Genomic DNA, 25417 nt, shown 5'->3' with positions numbered 1-25417 from the left:
CCATAAAGAGTTACATCATTGCTCAATGTCATCCTGAAATATATTTCCGAGTGACCAGCTGGATTGACTTCATGTTTCTGCGCAATATTTTGATGTAGTCTGTCTTTCTGCGCCGATGACAGTGCTCCAAGAAATTTTTGTCTACTTAATATTTTCGATTAATGGATCAAATATTCAGGCGAGATATCAATTAACTGATACCCTATTGTGTGTGTGTGTGTGTGTGTGTGTGTGTGTGTGTGTGTGTGTGTCAGTATTCTGATTTTTACCTCTGTCGCTTTTGCACTCGTCAATCAGCGTTATAGACCGGCACCAGCCCTTTCTCTACATCTCAAATACTGATTGCTCTTCCTACGAAAATAGTTGTTTATGCAGTTTGTGAAGTAGCATAATTTGTTGCACTGTCAAGAAGACAAAATTGCCCGTCCACGATTTTGTAACACTGAGTGGTTTGAATACAACTGGAAGGACGTATGCTCTCCAGAGGTTGTAACTGTTGATAACTTCTCCTGAACGCTTGCTCACCTCGCCTTTACGCTGCTCACCTTGAGGGTGGAGAATATTTATTGATATCTGACACCTCCTAACGATCCTAATAAAAGGCTAAGATCTCCCGACCACTGAAACACAGTATTCCGTTGTTGCGCTCGAGGATGGTCGCTTAGGTGAACACATTCTATTTAACGCGCTAGGGCGCTTACTGCGCATTTATCATCAGGTACACAACTAACCGGTGAGCATTATGATTCAGAAGCTTTAAGAAAACTTCTTCGAGGTACACTATCTGATAAGTTTGGAAGGTAGTTACAAGAACGCCTTTTGAATCAGTCACTATCTGGAGCTTAGGTCACAAAAGTGAGCTCTGAATTACACTTCTACAAAACTCTGTGCTGCGTGGCAGTCCTGTGGAATGAACTGACAGCTGCCGCAATGTTAACAGCGTTGTTACGCACGCTGAACCATCTTATTTGAAGCCCCAATACGAAATAAATAGATAAATACAACGTAAGAACGCCAAATTAAGAAAATGGCGAACAAAAAACATAGGTTCTAAAAATACGATCAACGCGGTATTTAAGGGCTAACAGTTTTAAAACAAATTTCTAAACTGCTGACCAAAATACCAAGGAAACTGGGCCATACTCTGTCGGAATTACCGAATTAGAAAGCACAAACTAACTGGTTCCCAAATTATGCACCAGCTGGACGTCATCTTAAAGCGGAAAATGTTAAACCACCAATGAAGCCCCGCCAAACCATGTCAATAGTATTCCCTTCATCCATTGCGAACGTCGCGGTAAGCGCATAGGCACACAAAAATGGCGAGAAAGCCTATGAGAAAGAAATGAAAAGCAGAGTGCTTCTCCAGACTCATTGAAGGAAAATGAAGGAATATTCCATCGACGTCGAGACGAGGAAGGAAATGAAAAGTGACCCTTTAAGCAACAAACCAGCATTAGCCAGGCGTGATGTAGGGGAAAGCACGCCCACTAGGAACCTCAATCGCCACAAGAGGAGACGAACCTCGCTCCTCCAGATTTAAGTTTTAGTCACCCAGCTACCTCACTCGAGCCTCGTAACACACCACAAATTGTAGGCGTCGTTCACGATATGTAGGAAATGTCGACAAGACTGAGAAGTGAGATGTCAAAGACAAATTAGTGCAAAGTTCATGTTTTCAATTCCTTGCAATATAACTACATTATCCTCTATTTTATCTACTATTATAAGCAATATATCTACATGCAGCATTCTGAAGTTATCATTAAAGACAATCACTTTACTGATTGGAAGAGCAAGTATTCGAACGGCACTCACCTTGCGCGACTTGTTTTCTTTGCGCATGTTTGAGCGTCCGTTGATGAGCACGTTTCCGCCAACGAAGACAACATTGCACGGGGAAGGTGGACTATCATCTAAGTAGTCCGCATCTGCGTCTGTTGACGACTCATCCGAACTGCCACTCAGTCGGATGTACCCCGACTCGCCCGGCTGTAGCAAAAGATAAAACAACTATGTAATAAAACTGATGGCCATAACGCACTGCATATACGAGCATCTTGTAAATGTGCAGCCCTTTAACCCTGGATTAGTGAACCCTCATAGAATTTACGATTGGAGTAGGGTATAAAACAGGGCATTTTGTACTTAATTTGGTATTTAATGTACCACTGGAGATCTAATAATAGTAATTAATGTACAACCTATAAATTATGTTCCTTGGAATATAAATTATGTTCCTTGAAATAAATCTGAAGTAGTACAACTTACGACGATTTAATAGCAATCCAACATTTCCGCCCCTTTAATGTTATTAATAGTAAGACTCTTCATTTTTGTGCTGACTAATCTCTGTTTACAACACAGTTTAACGTCTTACCTGCAACGGCAAACACTGTAACACCGACTGTGGGCAAATACGTCGCAAATTAAGATCACAGACCTTCCAAGAGCATATATAATGTGTTATGTCAAAACTAGGTCTCCACTATGTTAAGTGGAGATCTACTCAAGGATACTAATATTAATATAAGTACGCAAGAATGTGAGGGAAACATTGACAATATGACAAGCCAAATACTTAGTAGAGTACGCTTTGTGGTCAACAAGACAATGCCTAACACAGCAAGCATAGTTGCATCAACAATAATTCTCCAGATCGTCATAGGAAGTGAATAGCGTGCGAGAACCGTTTATAGTAAAAAAAATCCCTATTCGGTAGCTGCTACTAAGCAACTGACGAAGCATAAAAAAAATTTACGCTCTACAATTCAATTTTGTCGCCAGTGATATTTCCTTCGAAATAGCACTTTGCCACCAGATATCTTAAGTCATTTGGCATTTTTTTTTCGACGCTTTCGAAACATCGTTCCAGCAATGAAGTACGCCAGATAGGAATAGCACTTGCCTCTCCGAACGGCAAAAATTGCTTCGCTCGATATTCTAGGCTCAAATGGCTCTGAGCACTATGCAACTTAACTTCTGAGGTCATCAGTCGCCTAGAACTTACAACTAATTAAACCTAACTAACCTAAGGACATCACACACATCCATGCCCGAGGCAGGATTCGAACCTGCGACCGTAGCGGTCTCTCGGCTCCAGACCGTAGCGCCTAGAACCGCACGGCCACTCCGGCCGGCCCGATATACTAGGAAACAATGTAATGTCATGTGGGTGATGGTGGACTGGAAAGCCTTCCGTTCGAATAAATTTATTCTGAAAGACCACATGACTTATCAAAGCGTACTTTGTGGTCCATTTGAAGTATGCGATTGCAAAAATCAACAGGTAATCTTCGGTTTCAAGAAGAGACGTGGGACTGACACGTAAGCATAGGTCTATATTGCTGACAATCTGTTGAAATCTGAAATATGTTTTATGCTCGCCTATCATAACTTTTTTGAACAATCTCTGCAAGAATCCACATATATTCCGCAAACAGTGATCTTCTGGAGCTCTGGAAGTTCCATTCCTCCACGAAATCTCTGAGGTCCGTATATAACAGCGGCCAGGTTGACGCCCTGTTCCTCGAGGTTTCCAACAGTTACGCACAACTTATTAGTCAACAAAATATGAGCTTACGAAATACTGATTTACGAGCGGACTCAGGATCTCCTCGCTGATAGAACTCAGCCCGTCATTCTTAACGGGCCGACATCGAAATATGTCAGACTAGCTTTGGGGGTACCCTAACGGAGAGTTATAGGTCCGTTGCTGTTTACAATACACACACAAACGATCGACTGCACAACGTCGGAAACTCCGTGAGGCTGTCCGAGGACGATGCTGTTATCTGTTGGAAGATTACAACGCGAAAAGATTACCAAAATGCAGGAAGACCTGCAGAGTATCGCCGACTAGTGCGGGATTAGCATTTGCCCGTTGACAAAGTTAACCTACTGAGCATAAACAGGTGAACATGTCCATTAATGTTTGAGTACGCTATTGGCGATAAATCACTAGAAACAGTAAGAACCGTAAAGCATCTACAAGTAACTGTCAAGAGCGACTTCAAGTGGTATGGACACACTAAACTAGGTCGATGATACCTACAGTACAGATTGCACAAAAACTGTCAGCTAATTGTTTCTACACTCCTATAAATTTTATTCAGTGCGTTAATGAGTACTCAACCTAGCAGTCTCTTATATGCACTTCAAGTAAGTACAAACGGAAACACTAGACTCAAATAAGTGGCGTGCAGGTAGAAACCGATATGCATCTTATACGGACACAAAGCGAGTGTCAGAGGACTTTCCCATAGCGCATGCACGCTTCGTCCCAGCAGAGCATATCGAGCCGTGTGCGTGTCGTGTGCCTAAATACACTCCAGAAGAAACTAAAGCTGGTATCGCAGTGAGCTTCCCGTCCTACTCACAACTGTGCAAGCTGACAATCCACTAGCAATTCAAAAATACATTTTATGTGTATCTTATAAAAACACTCTCTCTCTCTCTCTCTCTCTCTCTCTCTCTCTCTCTCTCTCTCTCTCTCTGTGTGTGTGTGTGTGTGTGTGTGTGTGTGTGTGTGTCTCAACACACACGTAGACAAAGGAAGAAAGTAATTGTCCAAGAAAATTTTCAAATGTGAAATAATGCGTATTTACGTTTGATTATCTTGGTCCGCATAGTTACTTCCAATCTCTACTTATTCACTGAATCACCACCGTAGAGGCAGCGGGGATGCAAATGAAATAGTGTGCTCCAGGTACGTGCAGCGCACTCTTAACTTAGAGGGTACCGTACAGAACTGGCAACTAAGGTACACTGCTGGCCACCGTAAATGCAACACCCTGAAGGAAGCATCCGAATCAAGTGAAGTTTACACCATGAGTTTGCAGCGATGAGATATGCAACTGATTAGAATTTCAGCGCAGACGCACATCACGCGCGCCTGTGGCGCCACCTCATAGCGCCATTTAAGGCTTGGCGATTTCGACGAGTGTACGTTCGCCACGTGTGTTTACCTTGTGGTTGTTTCACAAGACGATCAGTTATGCCTCGTAGACAACAGCGAACATCTTTTGATCAAGTATCCGAGTTCGACAGAGGAAGGATAGTGGCTTACCGAGATTGTGGATTATCATACAGAGAAATCGCTAGTCGTGTTCGACGAAACCAAACAACTGTAATGCGGATATGTGACCGTTGGATGCAGGAGGGTACGACGGACCGACGTGGTCGATCACATTCACCTCGGTGCACCACTGCACGTGCTGATAGGCAAATTGTGCGCATGACAGTGACGAATCGCTCAGTGACATCCCGAACCATAGCACAGCACATTGCGTCTGTAACGCATCATCCAGTGTCTGCGCGTATCATTCGACGCCGTTTACAGCAGAGTGGTCTGTCCGCAAGACGTCCATTGCTTCGTCTACCATTGACGCAGAACCACAGACGTCTCCGTCGCCAATGGTGTGATGACAGACGGATGTGGACGGCAGAATGGAATGACGTTGTCTTGACTGACGAGGCACGCTTCTGTCTGTAGCACCACGATGGTCGGATTCGAGTGTGGAGACACCGTGGAGAGAGGATGCTGGACAACTGCATTATGCACCGCCACACTGGTCTTGCACCGGATATTATGGTATGGGGCGGTATTGGATATTACTCTCGCACGCCTCTAGTACGCATTGCCGGTACTTTAAATAGCCGGCGCTACATATCGGAGGTGCTGGAGCCAGTTGTCCTTCCTTACCTTCAGGGCTCGGCCACAGCCATATTTCAACAGGATAATGCGCGACCACACGTGGCACGCATTGTCCAAAGGTTCTTCGTCAATAACCAGATTGAATTGCTTCCCTGGCCGGCTCGCTCTCCTGATCTTTCGCCGATAGAAAACATGTGGTCCATGGTTGCTCAACGAGTGACCCAGATTACACCCCCAGCTACCACACCACATGATCTTTGGCAACGTGTGGAAGCCGCTTGGGCTGCTGTACCCCAGGAACACATCCAACGTTTCTTTGACTCAATGCCGAGACGTGTGGCAGCGGTTATCTCCAACAATGGCGGCTACTCTGGCTACTGATTCTGGCAGGAACCACATGTCACAGACGTCTGTAAACGTAATCATTTGATACTTGGTCAACATGTTATCTACAAAATAAATTTTGTTGTGCTACCTCTTGTCTTTCTTGGTGTTGCATTTACGGTGGCCAGCAGTGTATTAGAAACCATCACCATAAAGGTAAATACGCATTAGTCATCTCCATGGTTTCTCCGAAGGCTTACGATTTTGTAACCAGGAATACGTTGTTAAATGTTCTTGTCCGAAGATTAGGCACAGTACCACTTGAATTAGAGTGGGACACTGGAAGCTCCAACAGATAGGATCAAGTATAGGAGATCAGTGTCTGAAAGATTTCCAGTAATTACGGGAGTTCGCAAAGAAGAAGGGTTACATTAGTTGGTATCAATTAATTAAACCTGGTTCTGGATGAAGTGATCAGACAGATGAGAGATGTAAACAAAACTATTACTACTGAAAGTGTACAACTTGGATACAAAATAACACACACCACCAAAGTAGTATTTTTTTCGACGATATGGCATTGCTATATGACAAAGAAAAAATGCGGACACAGTACTGAAAAACTGATGAAATTGCACTCAAAGCTGGCTTACAGCTAACGTACAATCAGAGCACGGGAGTGAATACAGAAACCGACAGGCTGCTTGTAGTTCAAGAAGTGGCTAACGTACACAGCTTCCGCTGTCTGCAGGAGAAAGCAACAGGTAAGTTACAGAGGAGGAAGAAGAGCATGTAACAGGTACCAAATATTGCAGAAACATTTGTTGAAAAGGCAACCCATGTAAAGAAGCACCCGTCGGGGAACGTCGAACTGTGACGTTACACGCCGACAGTCAGACATGGCCTGTTATACGAAACTTCGAGCTAGAGAGGGCCTGTAACTAGATGGAGATGAAACAAAAGACTTTGTGGCGCGAATATACAAGGTGAAGTTCGGATACAAATATCACGATAAGAATTTTAAGAAAGAGTAGAACTAATTTCAAGCAAGATACAGAAGAGAATCGAGAGACTTTGGGGATCATCAAGAGGATGAACGTCAAAATTTTGAGCGAGGAGATGTGGAACCCAGTACGCTTAACAGCGAACGTCTGGGTGAGAGAACTCAGGGATGATTGGAAAGAAATTTATGTAAGGGGAAAATATCTATACACAGCAATGCGGGATAGCTTTAGCTACAAGGAAGTGCTTAAAGAACACAAGTTGACTGATACGATGATTATAAGTAATAAAACAGAAACAGAGTACCAGGAGGGGTGAGGGGGGGAGAGAGAGAGAGAGAGAGAGAGAGAGAGAGAGAGAGAGAGAGAGAGAGAGGGGGGGGGGGGGGGGAGAAGAGCCACTCTTGGCCCCTAAGGGTGAAACGTATCAAACAATAACAACCCGTTGAATAGTCTGCAGTTCTCTTGTGAAGACTACATGTAGCGCCGGGAAGACCAGAAAACTACTTTTCTGTCTGACGTCTTTTCAAGGGATTATGGTGACAATGCAGGCAGCAGTAGCCACTTCAGACAAATTGGGAGTTTGAGCAACTTCGGAGGGAGCCTTATCCTGCCAGTATATCACTGTGACATCGCGTAATATCACTTTTAGAACAGTTTTCTGTGTATCATTTGGCGGCGAAAGATACAACAATTGTGTTGGGACAGCATGACGGTAAATATTGCTATTACCCAGCAACTGTATACGATTTAGCCGTCAAAGAAGCACAATTTGTTGGACAAGACACTACAGTTGGAGGTGCCTGGTCCAGACTGGGTAGTATGTAAGTTGTAACACAACCCGTACGGCGCTGTTTCGATGCTGTATGAGCACTCATTGCCAATACTGGAGCATAAACACCCTGCCCTAATTGCCCCCAGCGCCCGCTTGTTTCAGATGCTGCCGTTTTAGCAGTCAGCATCATATCTTCTTCCACAAACATGATTGCGTTAAAAACATTATGTGGACAATATCTGTTTGAAGAACAGAGGTTAGAGTTTAAGGAGTCGTCGACATCGAGGTCACTAGAGAGACTGAGTTAAGGCAATCATGCTTGCATTTACCTGAAGTGATGTCGGAAACGTCGATCCTGAATATGAATTTAGTGCTAGAGTCCAAACAAATAGAATGGTTACCATCTAAACATTTTAACTACGCCATCCACTACTTAATGAAGAACGAAAACTTCGGAAAAACAACTGTCACGTATGATGATGATCTGTTATATAGGACGTAAAAGATTACTAGCGAATCTGAAAATATTCGCCCAACCGTAGCAGAAATCTAATTACAGACAACGGAATAACTTTACCTAGATATGGCATTATCAACACGATAAATGCTGGATGTGTAGAGCAGTGCCACATTGGCAGTAATTTTCACAGTGAAGGAATCACATTGCATTACCTTCCCTCAAGAAAAAAAAATAATTCGAATAAAATGTTTGTATGTAAAAAGCACGTAATCCCTTTTGTCTCTAGTTACCCAAGATAGGCTGTATGGTACATCAACCTTCCGCAAGGAGAATGCTGTCTAACGGCTATAAATCTTAAATGAGACATCATCGTTGCATCAGCAAATTCCACAGCGTTGTGCTATACAGATAATCGCAAAAAAAGCAGAACTACCGATCAAGTTGTAATTTCTAATCATGTTTAAAACACAAAATGTTCCAGACACAAAATGTTCCAGACACAAAATGTTCCAGACACAAAATGTTCCAGACACAAAATGTTCCAGACACAAAATGTTCCAGACACAAAATGTTCCAGACACAAAATGTTCCAGACACAAAATGTTCCAGACACAAAATGTTCCAGACACAAAATGTTCCAGACACAAAATGTTCCAGACACAAAATGTTCCAGACACAAAATGTTCCAGACACAAAATGTTCCAGACACAAAATGTTCCAGACACAAAATGTTCCAGACACAAAATGTTCCAGACACAAAATGTTCCAGACACAAAATGTTCCAGACACAAAATGTTCCAGACACAAAATGTTCCAGACACAAAATGTTCCAGACACAAAATGTTCCAGACACAAAATGTTCCAGACACAAAATGTTCCAGACACAAAATGTTCCAGACACAAAATGTTCCAGACACAAAATGTTCCAGACACAAAATGTTCCAGACACAAAATGTTCCAGACACAAAATGTTCCAGACACAAAATGTTCCAGACACAAAATGTTCCAGACACAAAATGTTCCAGACACAAAATGTTCCAGACACAAAATGTTCCAGACACAAAATGTTCCAGACACAAAATGTTCCAGACACAAAATGTTCCAGACACAAAATGTTCCAGACACAAAATGTTCCAGACACAAAATGTTCCAGACACAAAATGTTCCAGACACAAAATGTTCCAGACACAAAATGTTCCAGACACAAAATGTTCCAGACACAAAATGTTCCAGACACAAAATGTTCCAGACACAAAATGTTCCAGACACAAAATGTTCCAGACACAAAATGTTCCAGACACAAAATGTTCCAGACACAAAATGTTCCAGACACAAAATGTTCCAGACACAAAATGTTCCAGACACAAAATGTTCCAGACACAAAATGTTCCAGACACAAAATGTTCCAGACACAAAATGTTCCAGACACAAAATGTTCCAGACACAAAATGTTCCAGACACAAAATGTTCCAGACACAAAATGTTCCAGACACAAAATGTTCCAGACACAAAATGTTCCAGACACAAAATGTTCCAGACAGCCGAAAAATTTGTTGGTTAATGATACATTTAGATTGTTGTCTTCAAGCATACGTGTTGTGAGTGGTGGAGACCTGGATTGTTTTATATTTCGACGAAACCTCATGTAATATTCTAACACACTCACTGGAGACACTTAAAAAAGGAGGGGGGGGGGGGGAGTGCAGAAACGCATCTGAGTGCGTGAAACATTTATGTGCAGCATGCAAAAGACGCTTTCTTGCTGAATACAATTTACAGAGAAAGATGTTTGAACGGAAACAAGACGCACTATTTACACTGAATGTCAACTATATTTAAAAGTGGACAAATTCTAAATAAAATTCATAACAGAGAGCCCAATAGTTTCCCCTTATAAGATTGGAGGTAAGTTTTTATAGCGATAAGGAAAGAGACAACAGCCGACATCTGTAGCAGGGAAACCGAATGGAATATTGAAATTTACCTGGAGAGTCTCGGGGAAGTGCTGTGTATATGCAGAGCGAAACGAATTAAGACTCGAGTACAATCTCTAGACATACGTTAAATGTTTTGACAATTTCGAAAATAGAAAACCATCAGCTGTAGAATGGAATGACAATGAAAATTTGTGCCAGATCGGCAGTAGGACCCGTATACGCTGCATGCATGTCCAAGGGAACTTTGCGTATTATTCGGAATAAGACGGGCACTGCAATGTCGCATTCGTATCCTTAAAGTTCTAGACCGTAGCTTCAAGTTTTGGAATATTTATCGAGTAGGCACAACAGACAGACTTTAGAAAAACGGTGCTTAAATCGTAAGTCTGTAAAACTCGTGAAACATTTAGAAGAACTTAGATGTTATTCTCGAGAAAACCTGTTGAAAATATTCAGAGAACGCCTATGTGATGATTACTGTGAACAGTTAGCCGGCCTCGGTTATAAGGAGGAGTGCTGAAAAGTAATGCCTCTGAAATTAAGTTATTAACAATATACATCTTTATTCTTCACGTTTACATATTTATTTCTCAGTATAGACACCCTGGCGACGAAAACATTTCTCCCAATGAGAGACCAGTTTGTTGACACTGTCACCGCAGACTGAATTGTTGACGGAGCCACAATCTCACCTCTGCGAACACAGTATCACCATTTGGGAACAAATATTGTGCCTTGGGATGGACTTTAGCAGTCAAAATGGTCATACAATCCTTGGCAGTAATACGATCTTGCAGAGTAACCATGGGGCCCATGAAATACCACAATACTGCTGCCCAAATAATGACCGAACCCCAGGCACATTTCACTCTTGGTAGCAAGCAGTCTGCATGATGGGCTTGGGACGACATACGCCAGACAAAATCGGTCACAAGTTGGAAACATTTTTCAACAAGACTCATCCTACCAAATGACTTCCTTCCGTTCCTCCACAGTATAGGTTTTATGGTTTCGAAACCTCGTTTTCCTGTTGCGGGCGTTTGTAATAGTGATGAGGGTTTTGGAACTCCAGCTCGCCCTGCAGTTCCCAGCTCCTTGGGTTGTTTTGTTGCTGCAGGGATAGCGAGTGCAAAAATGCAGTTCTGCAGTGACATTTGCAGCTGTTGTCGTCTTACTTTTGACCACAATCTTCTTCGACGACCGTCCGTCACGATTACTCAACACACACTTTCGTCACGTTGTGACTTAGTGGATGACATTTTTCCACATTTAGTGTATGCGCTACAAATCTTCGATACGGTGGCTCTTTAAACACTAAACACGTTGACACTCTTGGTTGCGCAAGCACCCACCATACAAGCCCCAACAATTTTCCCACGTTCGTGTTCACTCAGCTCCGACATAATATACTGACAATTATAAAGAATCCCGTTCTGACCACGATTGACTCTTGCATATTGAATTCATTGCACAGATGCCGTTCGTGTTCAAATATAACAGCGAAACCAGAAGTCTTCGCTTGCACCTTTTTTACACCACAATCTTCTTCGATGATCGTCCGACACTATCACTCACCAAATATTTTCGTCGCGTTGTGACTTGGCGGATGACGTTTCCCCGCATCTGCTTTTATGTTCAAACATGAATTTCTCGCGGCATTTCCAACGCTGCATATTTCACTATGCACTGTACAGTGGCTTTCAGAGTAGGTTCGATGATGTACAGTGATTTGTGGAAATAATGGAAAATGCATCATCAGAATAATTGGATAGGGATTTAAACTTCGCTACTTCAAAATACAATTCCAGTGTCTTTACCTTTTTTAAGAGAGTGACGTCTTTTTTCTGAGTAGAAGAAAGACGTTACACCAGGCTTTCAGTCTTTCGATAATTAAATCACAGAAAAAAGTTACCACAGGACTGCCATGAATATATCAAAAAGTATTAACATGAAACAAGGTGTCTGCGTAAGAGTATAATCTGGATGTTTGGTTTCAGCAGCCTGCAACAGAATAACTAGCGCTGTTCTTACGGCAATTATGTCTGCAGGAATACTTCATTCCTCTTCTTAACGTCATCCATTACACCCCCCCCCCCCCCCCCCACACACACACACACACACACACACAAACACACACACACACACACACACACACACACACACACACACACAAAACAACCTATCGGTTACACCGATTTTCATGCCACGTGGTTTCTGTCAACCTGAGACGTCGATTTCCGTCTTTATAACATCTTACACAATTGTGAAAACTGTTCTGCACCGCCTCTCGCCAAAACTGGGCATTATGAAAGTGGGTCATACGCCTCGTTGAGCGGAAGGATTTTTCTGCCAATGCTGTTAACGTTGGCATATCTACTTCCAGCAGCATCGCGAGAAAACATAGTTCACGAAACTCATTACTGATTCACCGCTAGAAGTAAGAACTGAGTACAGCAAACGTGTACCGTGCAGCTGCCTTACCGCTAACTGGTAGAACGCTTTAAGTAATTCAGAAATCCAGCTCAGACAGTAGTAGGCAATAAGGAGGTGAAATATCTCTGGTAAAGGTTTTCGTCTCTTAGTTTGCGAAAATGTAATTCAACTGCACAGTTGCGAAAATTTAATTCAACTGCACAGTTGCGAAAATTTAATTCAACTGCACAGTTGCGAAAATTTAATTCAACTGCACAGTTGCGAAAATTTAATTCAACTGCACAGTTGCGAAAATTTAATTCAACTGCACAGTTGCGAAAATTTAATTCAACTGCACAGTTGCGAAAATTTAATTCAACTGCACAGTTGCGAAAATTTAATTCAACTGCACAGTTGCGAAAATTTAATTCAACTGCACAGTTGCGAAAATTTAATTCAACTGCACAGTTGCGAAAATTTAATTCAACTGCACAGTTGCGAAAATTTAATTCAACTGCACAGTTGCGAAAATTTAATTCAACTGCACAGTTGCGAAAATTTAATTCAACTGCACAGTTGCGAAAATTTAATTCAACTGCACAGTTGCGAAAATTTAATTCAACTGCACAGTTGCGAAAATTTAATTCAACTGCACAGTTGCGAAAATGTAATTCAACTGCACAGTTGCGAAAATGTAATTCAACTGCACAGTTGCGAAAATGTAATTCAACTGCACAGTTGCGAAAATGTAATTCAACTGCACAGTTGCAATACCTCATTGCGGCGCTAAATTTTCCCGAGCAAATGATAGATAATTTTTCATCATCGGAACTCTATGCAAACAAGTCAGTTCCAACACGTATGTACACCCATGTGTGACCACAACAGCGCTGATACGTCGTGGCACAGAACAAGCGTAATACGAAGGTTTCATCTTCTCATAATGAATTGTCCATTATTTCATTTGAAGAGATATCGGTAGCGAGCAGAGGTAAGTAAATCCGCTGTCGACGGAAAATAAAAAGAGAAATTTTTATAGTAGAAAAGGCATGTTTTTGTAACAAAAATGTTAATTTTAAAATTATTTCTCCCACAAACTGAACTAATCAGTTATGAGAAGTATACTACGTATGTTTATTTTTGAAAATTGTCCACGGAGAACCGTCGTCAGATGTGCATACCGCCCTTAGATTTACAAAACTATTTGCTGCTTTTTGCGCTGTCGCTCAACAACCTTAAACTGAATGTCATTAACAGTTTTCACCGACATCCTTCATGGCTGAAATAATATCGTATCTCATGTCAGAGCATATCGCCAACTTAGGTCACGTGTACCAGACAATGAACGACGCACGCGCCGGTAGGTGCTTCGGTTTACCACTTCACTTAAACATCCTAAATTGCTTTTCACAAACGCTAGCCGCTCCTGCACTACGGTTTCCTATTATTTACGCTTTGTGGACAACATATTGAATCACACTGCTGATTCACTTTCAACCCAAGTACAGATTTTTTAATGTTTCTGTGCCAAATGTTGAGTGTAACCATACTAACCGACTGATATATGAAATGATAACTAAATAGACACCCTAGCTGCAAATAGGCGTTGATATACATCATGTTGAAAATGTGTGCCCCGACCGGGACTCGAACCCGGGATTCCCTGTTTACATGGCAGACGCTCTATCCATCTGAGCGACCGAGGGCACAGATGATGGTGTGCCTGCAGAGACTTATCCCTTGCACGCTCCCCGTGAGACCCACATCCCCAACATGTCCACTCCACTACATTCGTAGTGCGCCTAACAGATGTTTGCCCATCGCACTCATTACTCGCGGCAGATTAATCTACCAAGTCCCGTACGAGTTGGGGCATAGCATGTGTGTTCGCACAAGAAGGTCAATGGCCGGGTAGCTATATATACCGGGTGATCAAAAAGTCAGTATAAAATTGAAAACTTAATAAGCCACGGAATAATGTAGATAGAGAGGTAAAAATTGACACACATGCTTGGAATGACATGGGGTTTTATTAGAACAAAAAAAAAAAATAATCACATATTGCTAGACGCGTGAAAGATCTCTTGCGCGCGTCGTCTGGTGATGATCGTGTGCTCAGCCGCCACTTTCGTCATGCTTGGCCTCCCAGGTCCCAGACCTCAGTCCGTGCAATTATTGGCTTTGGGGTTACCTGAAATCGCAAGTGTGTCGTGATCGACCGACATCTCTAGGGATGCTGAAAGACAACATCCGACGCCAATGCCTCTTCATAACTCCGGACAACAGTACTGTTCACAACATTATTCCTCGACTACAGCTATTGTTGAGGAATGATGGTGGACATATTGAGCATTTCCTGTAAAGAACATCATCTTTGCTTTGTCTTACTTTCTTATGCTAATTATTGTTATTCTTATCAGATGAAGCGCCATTTGTCGGACATTTTTTTAACGTTTGTATTTTTTTGGTTCTAATAAAACCCCATGTCATTCCAAGCATGTGTGTCAATTTGTACTGCTCTATCTACATTATTCCGTGACTTATTCAGTTTTCAAATTTATATCGACTTTTTGATCACCCGGTATATATAGTATCTGTTCCCGAAAGAACAGATACTATTGACGACTGAAATATAGTAAAATTCTGTTTGTGACACAGGTAATCAGTCTGGCAGCAGGTGAGAGCTATGTAAATACTACTCCCTTTTCTCCCTTGATACAAAACCTGTTGTTTTCTTCTTAAAAGTGGTTGCCGTGAGTAAATATGGAACTTCTAGGGTTGGATAAAAAGTAGTGGCAACACTGCCGTAATGTGAAGCATATCCCTCTAGTGGCATGAGAGCTGACTATCTGACATCAGGTCGGCTGAAGTAGTGCAGTGAGCGGCAAAGGCCGTGTTTGAGTCAGTTGCAGTTAGTACTGCCAAAGTGTGGGAGGCCAGTTCAAGCGTCCTACCGGGATGTTTAGGAAATACGAACAACATACACGAGTCAAAATTGAAGTGGCACGTGGTCGGAGTGCATAACAATGTTTTCAGGGACTACGTGATGCAGCACTGCCACATCACTGGGTGGTGAAATGGGTGAAAGTGTTTAGAGACGTTAGCCATGTCCATAAGGATCGGCCCCGTTCGAGACGTCCCCCAATGGACAATAGAGCTCCTTGCCTCCCTGCTGTATGCGAGTCGCCGATAGATAGCATCCCCATCATCCTTCATTGACAATGCATGGTGGCACACGGCGAACCCCGTACAGGAGCTCCTGCATATGTGGAGGTCGGAGGATCTCTAACATCTACAGTATTCAACCGATATGAGTCCGTGTGGTTTAGCCAAAACGAAGGAACTTCTGAGGTCATCAGTCCCCTATAACTTAGAACCACTTAAACCTAACTAACCTAAGGACATCACACACACCCATGCCCGAGGCAGGATTCGAACCTGCGACCGTAGCAGTCGCGCGGTTCAGGACTGAGCGCCTAGAACCGCTAGACCACCGCGGCCGGCTGCGGTTTCCTTCGTCCGTTTCTGACACACAAAATAAATCAGTCATTTGGTGAGTTGAAATTAAAGATAATTTTTTTCACTGGCGTTTATTTATACGTTAGCCAACCATAAGTCTAAATGGACCAAAACAATTACGGAATGAAACTGAATAAAAGGCTTCATGTAAAGATAAGCTTGAAATTCGGTCCGGTATCAGCGTAATATCATAGTGTAACGTAAATTAAGTCTCAGCATAATATTCTAGAGTATACTAGTTTTAAGTACTCTATCTCTTGTCTACAAAATTCAAAACCATTTTTGTGCCTGCCGAACAGCTCACGACAGGCTAAGCAATCACAATTTCCGTATTCTAACACAGTGTATCATCACCGAGATGGCAAATACTGCCTCATACCTGCGTAGAATTCAGTGTGATAACTGATGAGTCAAAAACTTTTAAGAAAGCAATACATTTCTTGAAGTCTGTAGGACGTGGCAGCTTAGTTGCTGATACAGTCTACGGGATTGAAATCCACGCAGACCGGTAGTCATGAAATTCTTAAAAAGATTAAGGTATAACGTCCCACCGAAGGCAAGATCGTCAGAGTTGCCCAAGTTTGGGTTGGGGGTGAATGAGAAAGGAAATCGACTGTACCCCGTCCTTTCAAAGAAACGATTTCGGCATTTGCCTTAAGTAAATCCTTTGTCATACCACAGCGCCCCTAGCTCGATATGGCTAAATGTAGGTCACAAACAATCGTGCTATACGACGAACAAATTAACAATTTTTTAGATAACGATTAGTAGTATCCTTCGCGTGTAATGCAGCCAACAAGTAGGCAGGCCTTTTCAAAATTCTGCATTCATGCGTCGCTTAGTACCAGTAAAACTGTATTGTATTGTATTGTTGTCCACAAATGGGAAAGACAGCATCAGCACGAAGCTGAAGAATAATTTTCAAAATCTCTTTCCTATACACATAAGCCTTCAAACAACAATTTCGTATGAAACTTGATAACAGACGCAAGACCGCAAAAAAATCCAGAGACTTTATTCAGGATGAAGAGATTCTCTATGGCATGGAAAGCGAGGAAGAATTATAGGACCCGATGAATGGTATGAACAGACTTCTGAGCACGGGATGTGGATTAAGTAAACCAAGGAAAAAGCACCATCAGAAATAAGATTAGCGGCAAATTTATCAGAATTGAGGATCACTTCTTAGGTGAAAAGAATGAATTCTGCTATCTTGGAAGGAAAATTTCGAATGATGGAACAAAGTAAAGTGGACATAAGAAGCAGACAGCACAGGCAAAGAACATTCCTCGCCAAAAGAAGTCTGCTGGTATCAAACATAAGCCTTCATTTGAGGAAACCTTGAGGACCTACGTCTGGAGAATAGCATCGTCTGTAAGTGAATCACGTTCAGCGGGAAAACTGGGAAAGAAGAGCAGTGAAGCAATCTAGATGCGCTATAACACAAGGGAGCTGAAAATTAGGTGCACTGATAAGAAATAAGGTTCTCCGTAAAATAGTTGAGGAAAGGAGTAAATAGGGAAACACTAAACAGAAGAGAGAGCATGATAGGACATGCGTTTGGATATCAGGGAGTGATTTCCATGGTACTAGAAGGAAAATATTGTACGGTTAGACAGACTGGCGTGTACAGAAAATATACTTTAAAGCACTGGGTGCAAGTGCTACTCTGAGATGAAGATATTGACACAGGCGAGGAAATAATGGCTGGCTGCATCAAACAATGTCAGAACTCTTTGTCCGCCAGTCGTGGATCCTACCCGCATCGTTTTGCCATTAGAATACTGCAACATTGTTTGGTTGGTCACTGTCTACGAAAACGACGATGTTGTACTGTTACTAGGGGACACCATGGACCAATTTCACCACTGTGTGAACTTTCGGCTGAGGTTTCGCGTCGTTTTGCTGTTTGCGACGCACTCTGCAGTCGCGATGCATCATGCCGGCATACTCTTATTCCGGCGGGCTATTACAAGAGGTAACAAGCAATAGCCTCTTAGTGTATGACTTAGGACTGTAGTTCTTTGAAAATGAGCCTACAGTCATTAAACACCATTAGAAACACTGCACTGACATCTGCTGCATCAGGCTACAATTGATTAGCATATATCCTACGTAAGAGATAACAGTTACCCACACCGTTGAGAGATTACACCATCTTTACTCGTATCGAAGTTTCGACGTGTAAACAACAACAAATCCCCTTTTCATGTATAATTACGCCAGTTTGCAACATTAACTATTTTGATACATCCATCTGTTTTATTCTGTAAAATTCCCACTAATTACAAATGTCTGTGGAAGTAACTTATCTTTTAATACTCCTGCTAGTGACATCAAATGAAAATTCTCGCTAGCTACGCGTTGATTACAAGCCATGACAAAATTAATTATGGCACGTGGAATAATAATGTATGAAGTAAAGCAAGTGTAAGGCTAAGAAGGGGGGTGGGGGGGGGGGGAGAGGATAGTCTCTCAAAGAATGTATTTTGCTCAAATTGCAGCATGTGAAACATTTTAAAAAGTTTATGACTTCCACTGCCGAGCATTTAGTTGTGGAATTTAGTTAGAAGGTATAACAAGCGACCAGAGAAAATGTTTAGCACAAGTAACAGGTGCATGGCAATACTGCATGCACAAAAATGATTAGGGGCATAAAAATGCCCTAATCCTAGAGCATTCTTTGAAGAGATGAGAGGAAAGAATGTTAGTATAAGGTCGAAATGAAAGAGTACTGTACTAACAAAGACATCGGGTTGGTAATGGTGTGCGATTTGCGAAGTGTTTTGCGGTTATAAATTTGAAAAAATTGCAGTAACGCTATAAGCATGACAAAATCAAAAGCCACAAATCTGATTAGAAATTTACAACGAAAAATTGAACATTAAAAACTGCACTCCAGACTGAACGAAAAATCAGGTTTACCGGAACAGAAAAAGGAGAAATTATTTCAAAGGAATGGTAGAATAGACTCAACGATGACCTGTCTCCCGCACTGTTCAGGATTCCCTCCACACGGTATATATGGCTGCCTACATCATTACGATCCAAGTCGGTCCTGTAAGAGAGGTTGCGCAGTGCCGAGATGGAGTCGCCTGTGGGTGGGCGGAAATTCAAACGCCCGCTCAGCCGTCCGGCTTAGGTTTAACGTGGTTTCCCTTGCCGCTAAAAGGCACGTCAAATTCCCTTCCCCACACTTTCCTAGCCCGAGACTGCTCCATCAGTAACGACCTCACCAACCCTTATCTTCCATCCTTCTGTGTGTGTAGCAATATAAACCAACATAAACCTTTCTCCCTTTTAACGCGTCATTTACCAACGACCACCAATGCCACTGAGGCAGAATCTGCTCAAACCCGCCCGTTTGTATTTCTCACTAAATTATCGGGGGCGAACAGCACGACGACGAAGAAGCTGCATCTCGTTCGCAGCCCAAGTCCAACCAATGGCTTCTAGTAGTCCCACCTGGACCCTATTCTGTCTCTTCCGGCCTCTGCCGATCGGATCGGTAGGCAGGCGAGCGCACTGAGCGGCCTTGTTTTCGAAGGAGAGCCCCCACGTTATTTCTGTAAGCATTTCAGAAGCGATGCCGCAGTTTTCTAGTGAACTGAGGCGCTGTTGTCAATTCTTCACGTGTCAAACAATCAGAAGCAAGCGGCTGTAGATTTGCGCTTGCGCATTGCAGCGGGCACTGCGCCACAAACTGTGGTTAGAGTATGCAGTACTGTTCAAATTCGCTGAACACATGCTTCCATGCATGCATAATAATGACAGGAATCTTCATAAATGCCGTATTATGTCATTTTATTCTCATTCACATCGACTTCTTTTCTTGGATTTTACCTTTCAGAATATGAGTTAGGAATGGCGTCTAGTATCACATTGTAGAAATGCATCTATAAAAAAACACCCGAAAAATTCTTTACGAGAATGTCAAAGAATAAGATGCACAGAATGTGGTTGTAACTCTCTTCTAGAGATCCAAGTGATGAAGTAGTCTACTTTCCTACATAAGACAACGATTTGGGTCTTACGAAATAAATTTATTAAAAAAATAAAAAAACAAAAAAGACGCCATTTCGAGAGCACATGGCGATTGCAGAAATTGAAGTTCGTTGTATTTTATAATACGCACCTGATAAATAAAAATGTGTTATATATGGCGGTATAGTCTAAAAATATTATCATGGAGATCTTTCATCTCTGTCTACTGTTGTTAAGGATTCGACTGATAATTGAGACAAGCAGGAGTAAAAAGATGGCTGCTGCTAGTTCCATTCGCAGTAATTTGTGCTCTTAAGGCTCCTGTGAAACCTCACAATCGGGATCGCTACGTATTCGGGAAAAAATGGTGAATTATTGGGGACGAGAAAAAACGTCACTCTCAGTTGTTCCACACATGGCAATTTCATTTCTTAAACATATGTACACATTACTGAGAAGGCGCACTCTTATATGTAAATAACGAATATTAAAAAAATACTTAACTTTAACGAATAACTAAGTCCCAGAATGTGTTAGAAACATGAAGAGGAAAACAAAATTTTTTCAGGCCCTACGACCTATCAGCACTGCATATCGTTGCCTTAACCGCTTGGCTACGGCTTCTACAACTCTTATGCAGTGAGAGCTGTATTCATTGTAATTCTAAGAGAGACACGCAGGCTGACTTCGCTGCCAAATGATGCGAGCGGAAGCAGTAAATGCATGAAATTTTGGAAGGTTTCCACTTTCAGGCTTCACAAAAATCCTTTCCATTGCTACTTAAAAGATTTAAAGGTGTTTCGATAGTTAATAAGTAAACCATTCGTGAGAAAAAGTAGGCGAAGTCACTAGTAATTTCAACTAACACTCATGTAACATATGTAAGCAGAACCGACCTTTTGACATTTAATGATTTTTTGAACTCTTAATTAGGTAAAAATAACAGGTACTTTGTGAGACTATTGACAGAAAATGGTTTTTGATGTTACAACCTTTCAAAGCAACAACAATACAAACCATATTTCTAACCAGGGAAAACAGTCTATTATGAACCCACTTTCCACGATGATGCGTCCTGGTGAGTCTTCAACAAACCCAAAATTAAACCCACTCAATAATTCTAAAATAAACTAACTGTAAACAAATCACACAATCTAACGAGTAGCCATACCGAAACCTAACCACATCTCGGTACAGCTGTCGGAAAATCGGCGGGAGGACCGATCGGTAACAGGTTTCAGAAGCTTACAGAATAGCAACTTCGGATAAAGAAACGGTATGAACGATATAGAATAGGGCCCCACTGACACCTATGCAGTGGTCGCCGTGCGGTCAGCAATGGCTATTCTGGACTGATGCCACAATGCAAGTGTGATATGTACGCCACTGCTGCCTGACACCAGGACGACGAGCATGTGCATCTTTCTTGGACCACCGGCATTTGCCCTGATACATAGTATGAAATAATGGTTGTGCTAATTTTTCTGAAGAACCATTCTGCTTTCTGCAGACCTGCAATATCGATATCAAGCACTGGAATTAGTTGCATCCATCAAACGTTTCCTAATATGTCTGCATATTTACACCCATATCTATTCTCTGCAAATCACCTATGGTGTGTGGCGGAGGGCACTCAACTTGCCGAACATTTCTTCGAATTTACACTCTTTGAATGCCAGCAGTAAACCTCTCCTCCCTCTAATACCTTCTGCCACTGGACTTTGTTGACAATCTCCGTAATACTCTTCTGCCGAGTAAACAATCCCTTTGTGCCCCCTTTTCAACATCATCTATTAATCCACGCAGGAAAGGCACCCAGACTGATGAAATATACTCAAGAATCGGTCGAAGGAGCGTTCTGAAAGCCTATTTCTTGGGTAATGAATTATATTTCCTTACTATCAGTCCAACTACTGCCGGTCCAACTAATGCCAGCCTGACATATGCTTTTCCTACAATTAGTTATAAGAGGTAATTCAATTTTAGGTCATTCTGGAAAATTAATTCGAGGTATTTTACGGTTGTTACTGTCTTCAGTGATTTATTGCCAACAGCTTTATCTAACAGTAATGGAGCTCTTCCCCTATTTATTTGCAATACGTATAATTAATTATTTACGTCCAGAAAACTGCCAATACCTGCACCAATCGTCGAGCTTACCTTCTGCATGTCTACAACACTCGCTTGGGATAGCGGCGAAACTGCACTGAAGCGCCAAAGAAACTGGTATAGGCATGTGTATGCAAATACAGAGACATGTAAACAGGCAGAATACGGCGCTGTAGTCGCAACGCCAACAAGAGTGTGGCGTTGTTGTTAGATCGGTTACTGCTGCTACAGTGGCAGGTGGTCAAGATTTAAGAGAATTTGAACATGGTGTTATAGTCGACGCACGAGCGATGGGACACAGCATCTCCGAGGTAGCGATGAAGTGGGGAATTTCCCGTACGACCATTCCACGAGTGTACCGTGAAAATAAGGAATCCGGTAAGACATCAAATCTCTGACATCACTGCGGCCGGAAAAAAATACTGGAAGAACGGGACCAACGGCGAATGATGAGAATCGTTCAATGTGACAGAAGTGCAACCCTTCCGCAAACTGCTGCAGATTTCAATTTGTTGCCATTAACAAGTGTCAGCGTGCGAAACATTCAACGAAACATCATCGATATGGCCTTTCGTAGCCGAAGGCCCACTCGTGTGCCCTTGATGACTGCGCGACACGAAGTTTACGCCTCGTACGCCTCGCCTGGACCCGTCAACACCGACATTGGGCAGTTGATGACTGGAAACATGTCTGGTCGGATGGACGTGTGAGGGTATGGAGACAACTTCATGAATCCCTGGACGCTGCATGTCAGCAGGGGACTGTTCAAGCTGGTGGATGCTCTGTAATGGTGTGGAGCGTGCGCAGTAGCTGTGATATGGGGCCCCTGCCCCTGATAGTCTAGATACGTCTGTGACACGTGACACGTATGTAACCACCCTGTCCGATCACCTGCATCCACTCATGTCCATTGCGCATTCCGATGGACAATTCCAGCAGGACACTGCGGCACCCCACACGTCCAGAATTGCTACAGAGTGGCTTCAGGAACACTGTTCCGAGTGTAAACACTTCCGCTGCCCACCGAACTTCCCAGACATGAACATTATTGAGCATATCTGGGATGTCTTGCCTTCAGAAGAGATCTCCATCCCCTCGTACTCTTACGGATTTATGGACAGCCCTGCAGGATTCATGGTGTCATTTCCCTCCAACACTACTTCAAACATTAGTCTAGTCCATGCTACGTCGTGTTGCGGCACTTCTGCGTGCTCGCGGGGATCCTACACGATATTAGGCAGGTGTACCAGTTTGTTTGGCTCTTCAGTGTACTTTTAAATTCGTCGAGTTCTATCTGGAAGAAAGAACTGATTCCAATCACAAAGCTAGTAATATCCACCGAAGCTCATTTTATTGAGTAACCGATGAAATGGAACCACATCGAAGGCCGCCTCAAAGTCAAGAGACATGGCATCGACATATGTGAAAATTGTCTGCGACCCTCTGTCTAATGGGCGACTAGAGCTGCTGAAATTCACGAGATCACTCTTCGAAAAATCCATGCTGAATTTTACTGAGGAGATTTTCGCTCTAAAAGAAGATCAATGCGTAAACATGAAACACGTTCCTGTTATTTCGGACAACTTTTAGAGTGTATCCGCTCCAGATGACTTTCCATTGTTGAGTAAATATTCTATTGCGCTATCATTTACACCAATATTTGCTATTTCGGTGTTCGTGCGACAAATGGAAGGAGAATATTTATCTTCCACTGTGAAACAATTTCCGCTAACCGAATTAAGCATTTCGCCCTTCCCACTTCCATCTTCCATTTTGTGCCGGGATGGTCACTGAGCTATTCAACAGACAATTTCGATCCAAGTGCTAACCTTACATATGACCACACTGCTTACTAACAAGGCCCGAAATAGATCACATTCGTATGACGCCGAACAGTTTATGAATTCACGTTTCCATTTTAAATGTGTCGTTCTTATTCCATCCACAATACGGTCAACTGAACAATGTATTATACTGCCCTCTATCAGCCCCCATGTAAAGATGAGATTTCTCATTTGCTTCTAGGGTTGTGTTCTTTTTTTGTTTCCACTGGTGTATCTGAAAGGTAGATCAGTTCGCAGGAAAACAAAATGTGTTCGATAACCTCACGCTATCAAAAACACGACGATAAATATAAGAGCAATATGACATCACAACAGCTACATGAATTTCACTAAAAGAAGCAAAGTATAGCATACGACATGAGAGAGAATAAATTATTAACTATCTAAATCTTTATTCTTCATGTCCATATTCCACAGTCACCCAGGCGACGAACACATTTCTACCAACGGAAGAAAAGTTTGTTGATACCGTCACTGTAGAATGTTTGATTTGTTGACGGAGTCACAATCTCACCTCCGCTTGCACCACTTCATCGCTATTGAAGTCCGCGCATGTGTTCATTAAGTTTTGGAAACATGTGAAAATCGGATGGGGCCATGTCGGAATAGTGTGGAGGATGATGAGACTGAATCCAAGCCGCCGCACTCGTGTGTAGTCTGGTGTTACGCTGAAGGAGAGGGTGCTCCATATGTGATTGAACTCTCCGAATTCGAAGCTCAATTGTAGCACAATTTTTCTCACGCACCGATACAGTTATGTTATACACCGCTATGTTAGATGCTACAACTCGGAGCCCTCTAGCGCCAGAGGCCTGTAAGTGTGTGAAATGAAGACTAAAGATGTAGAATGTCAATGTTTTAGTTAAAAGGCTTTAAGAGTTTTCACATAAATTCTGAGACATTACTTTTAAACATGCCCTCGCACTTGTATAACATTAATAAGAAAGTCCCAGTATATATATACTGCGTAGAGCAGGAAATGCACAAGTTCCTTTGACTCCTGCATTTCGCGTTACTAACCCCAACACCACTGCGAACACCTTCAAATCACAATATTGTCATGCATCTTAGGATCTCCAGAAGGCTTTTACCGCGGCTGTGTCATTAAAACACATTTAATTATAAGAAATCGTACCAATTGTGACTGCCATAATACCGAAGTTATAATACAGGAACAACCAAACACGACGAAATCCAATACGGCCTCTACAAAATTGGCTGCCGTGGTCCAATCGAGTGACATATTTTGATGTCACTTACCAGTACTCCGAGAGTGTTATAAGCTTCTCTCCCTTGTGGGAATGGCGGAATATATGCCGTGCTTCTGGCCCACCACCACCACCACCGACAATCCTAGAGTACAACAAAACAGGAACAGGCTTTTCGACGATAAGCT

General features: G+C 42.4%; 1 protein-coding gene across 1 annotated transcript in view; it reads right to left on the bottom strand.

Moving 5' to 3' along the window:
- The window catches only part of LOC124555369, a 164078-nt gene that overhangs the window by 45806 nt on the left and 92855 nt on the right, over positions 1 to 25417 (bottom strand). Inside the window, exon 2 of the mRNA XM_047129259.1 lies at positions 1819 to 1992. Within this exon, the coding sequence (XP_046985215.1) occupies positions 1819 to 1992 (174 nt within the window). The remainder of the gene's footprint in view (positions 1 to 1818; positions 1993 to 25417) is intronic.

This window comes from Schistocerca americana, chromosome X, assembly GCF_021461395.2.
Source record: "Schistocerca americana isolate TAMUIC-IGC-003095 chromosome X, iqSchAmer2.1, whole genome shotgun sequence".
NCBI classification, from domain to species: Eukaryota; Metazoa; Arthropoda; class Insecta; order Orthoptera; family Acrididae; genus Schistocerca; species Schistocerca americana.
Note: the sequence above shows the minus strand (reverse complement) of the source record. Positions and strands in the feature narration are given on the sequence as shown.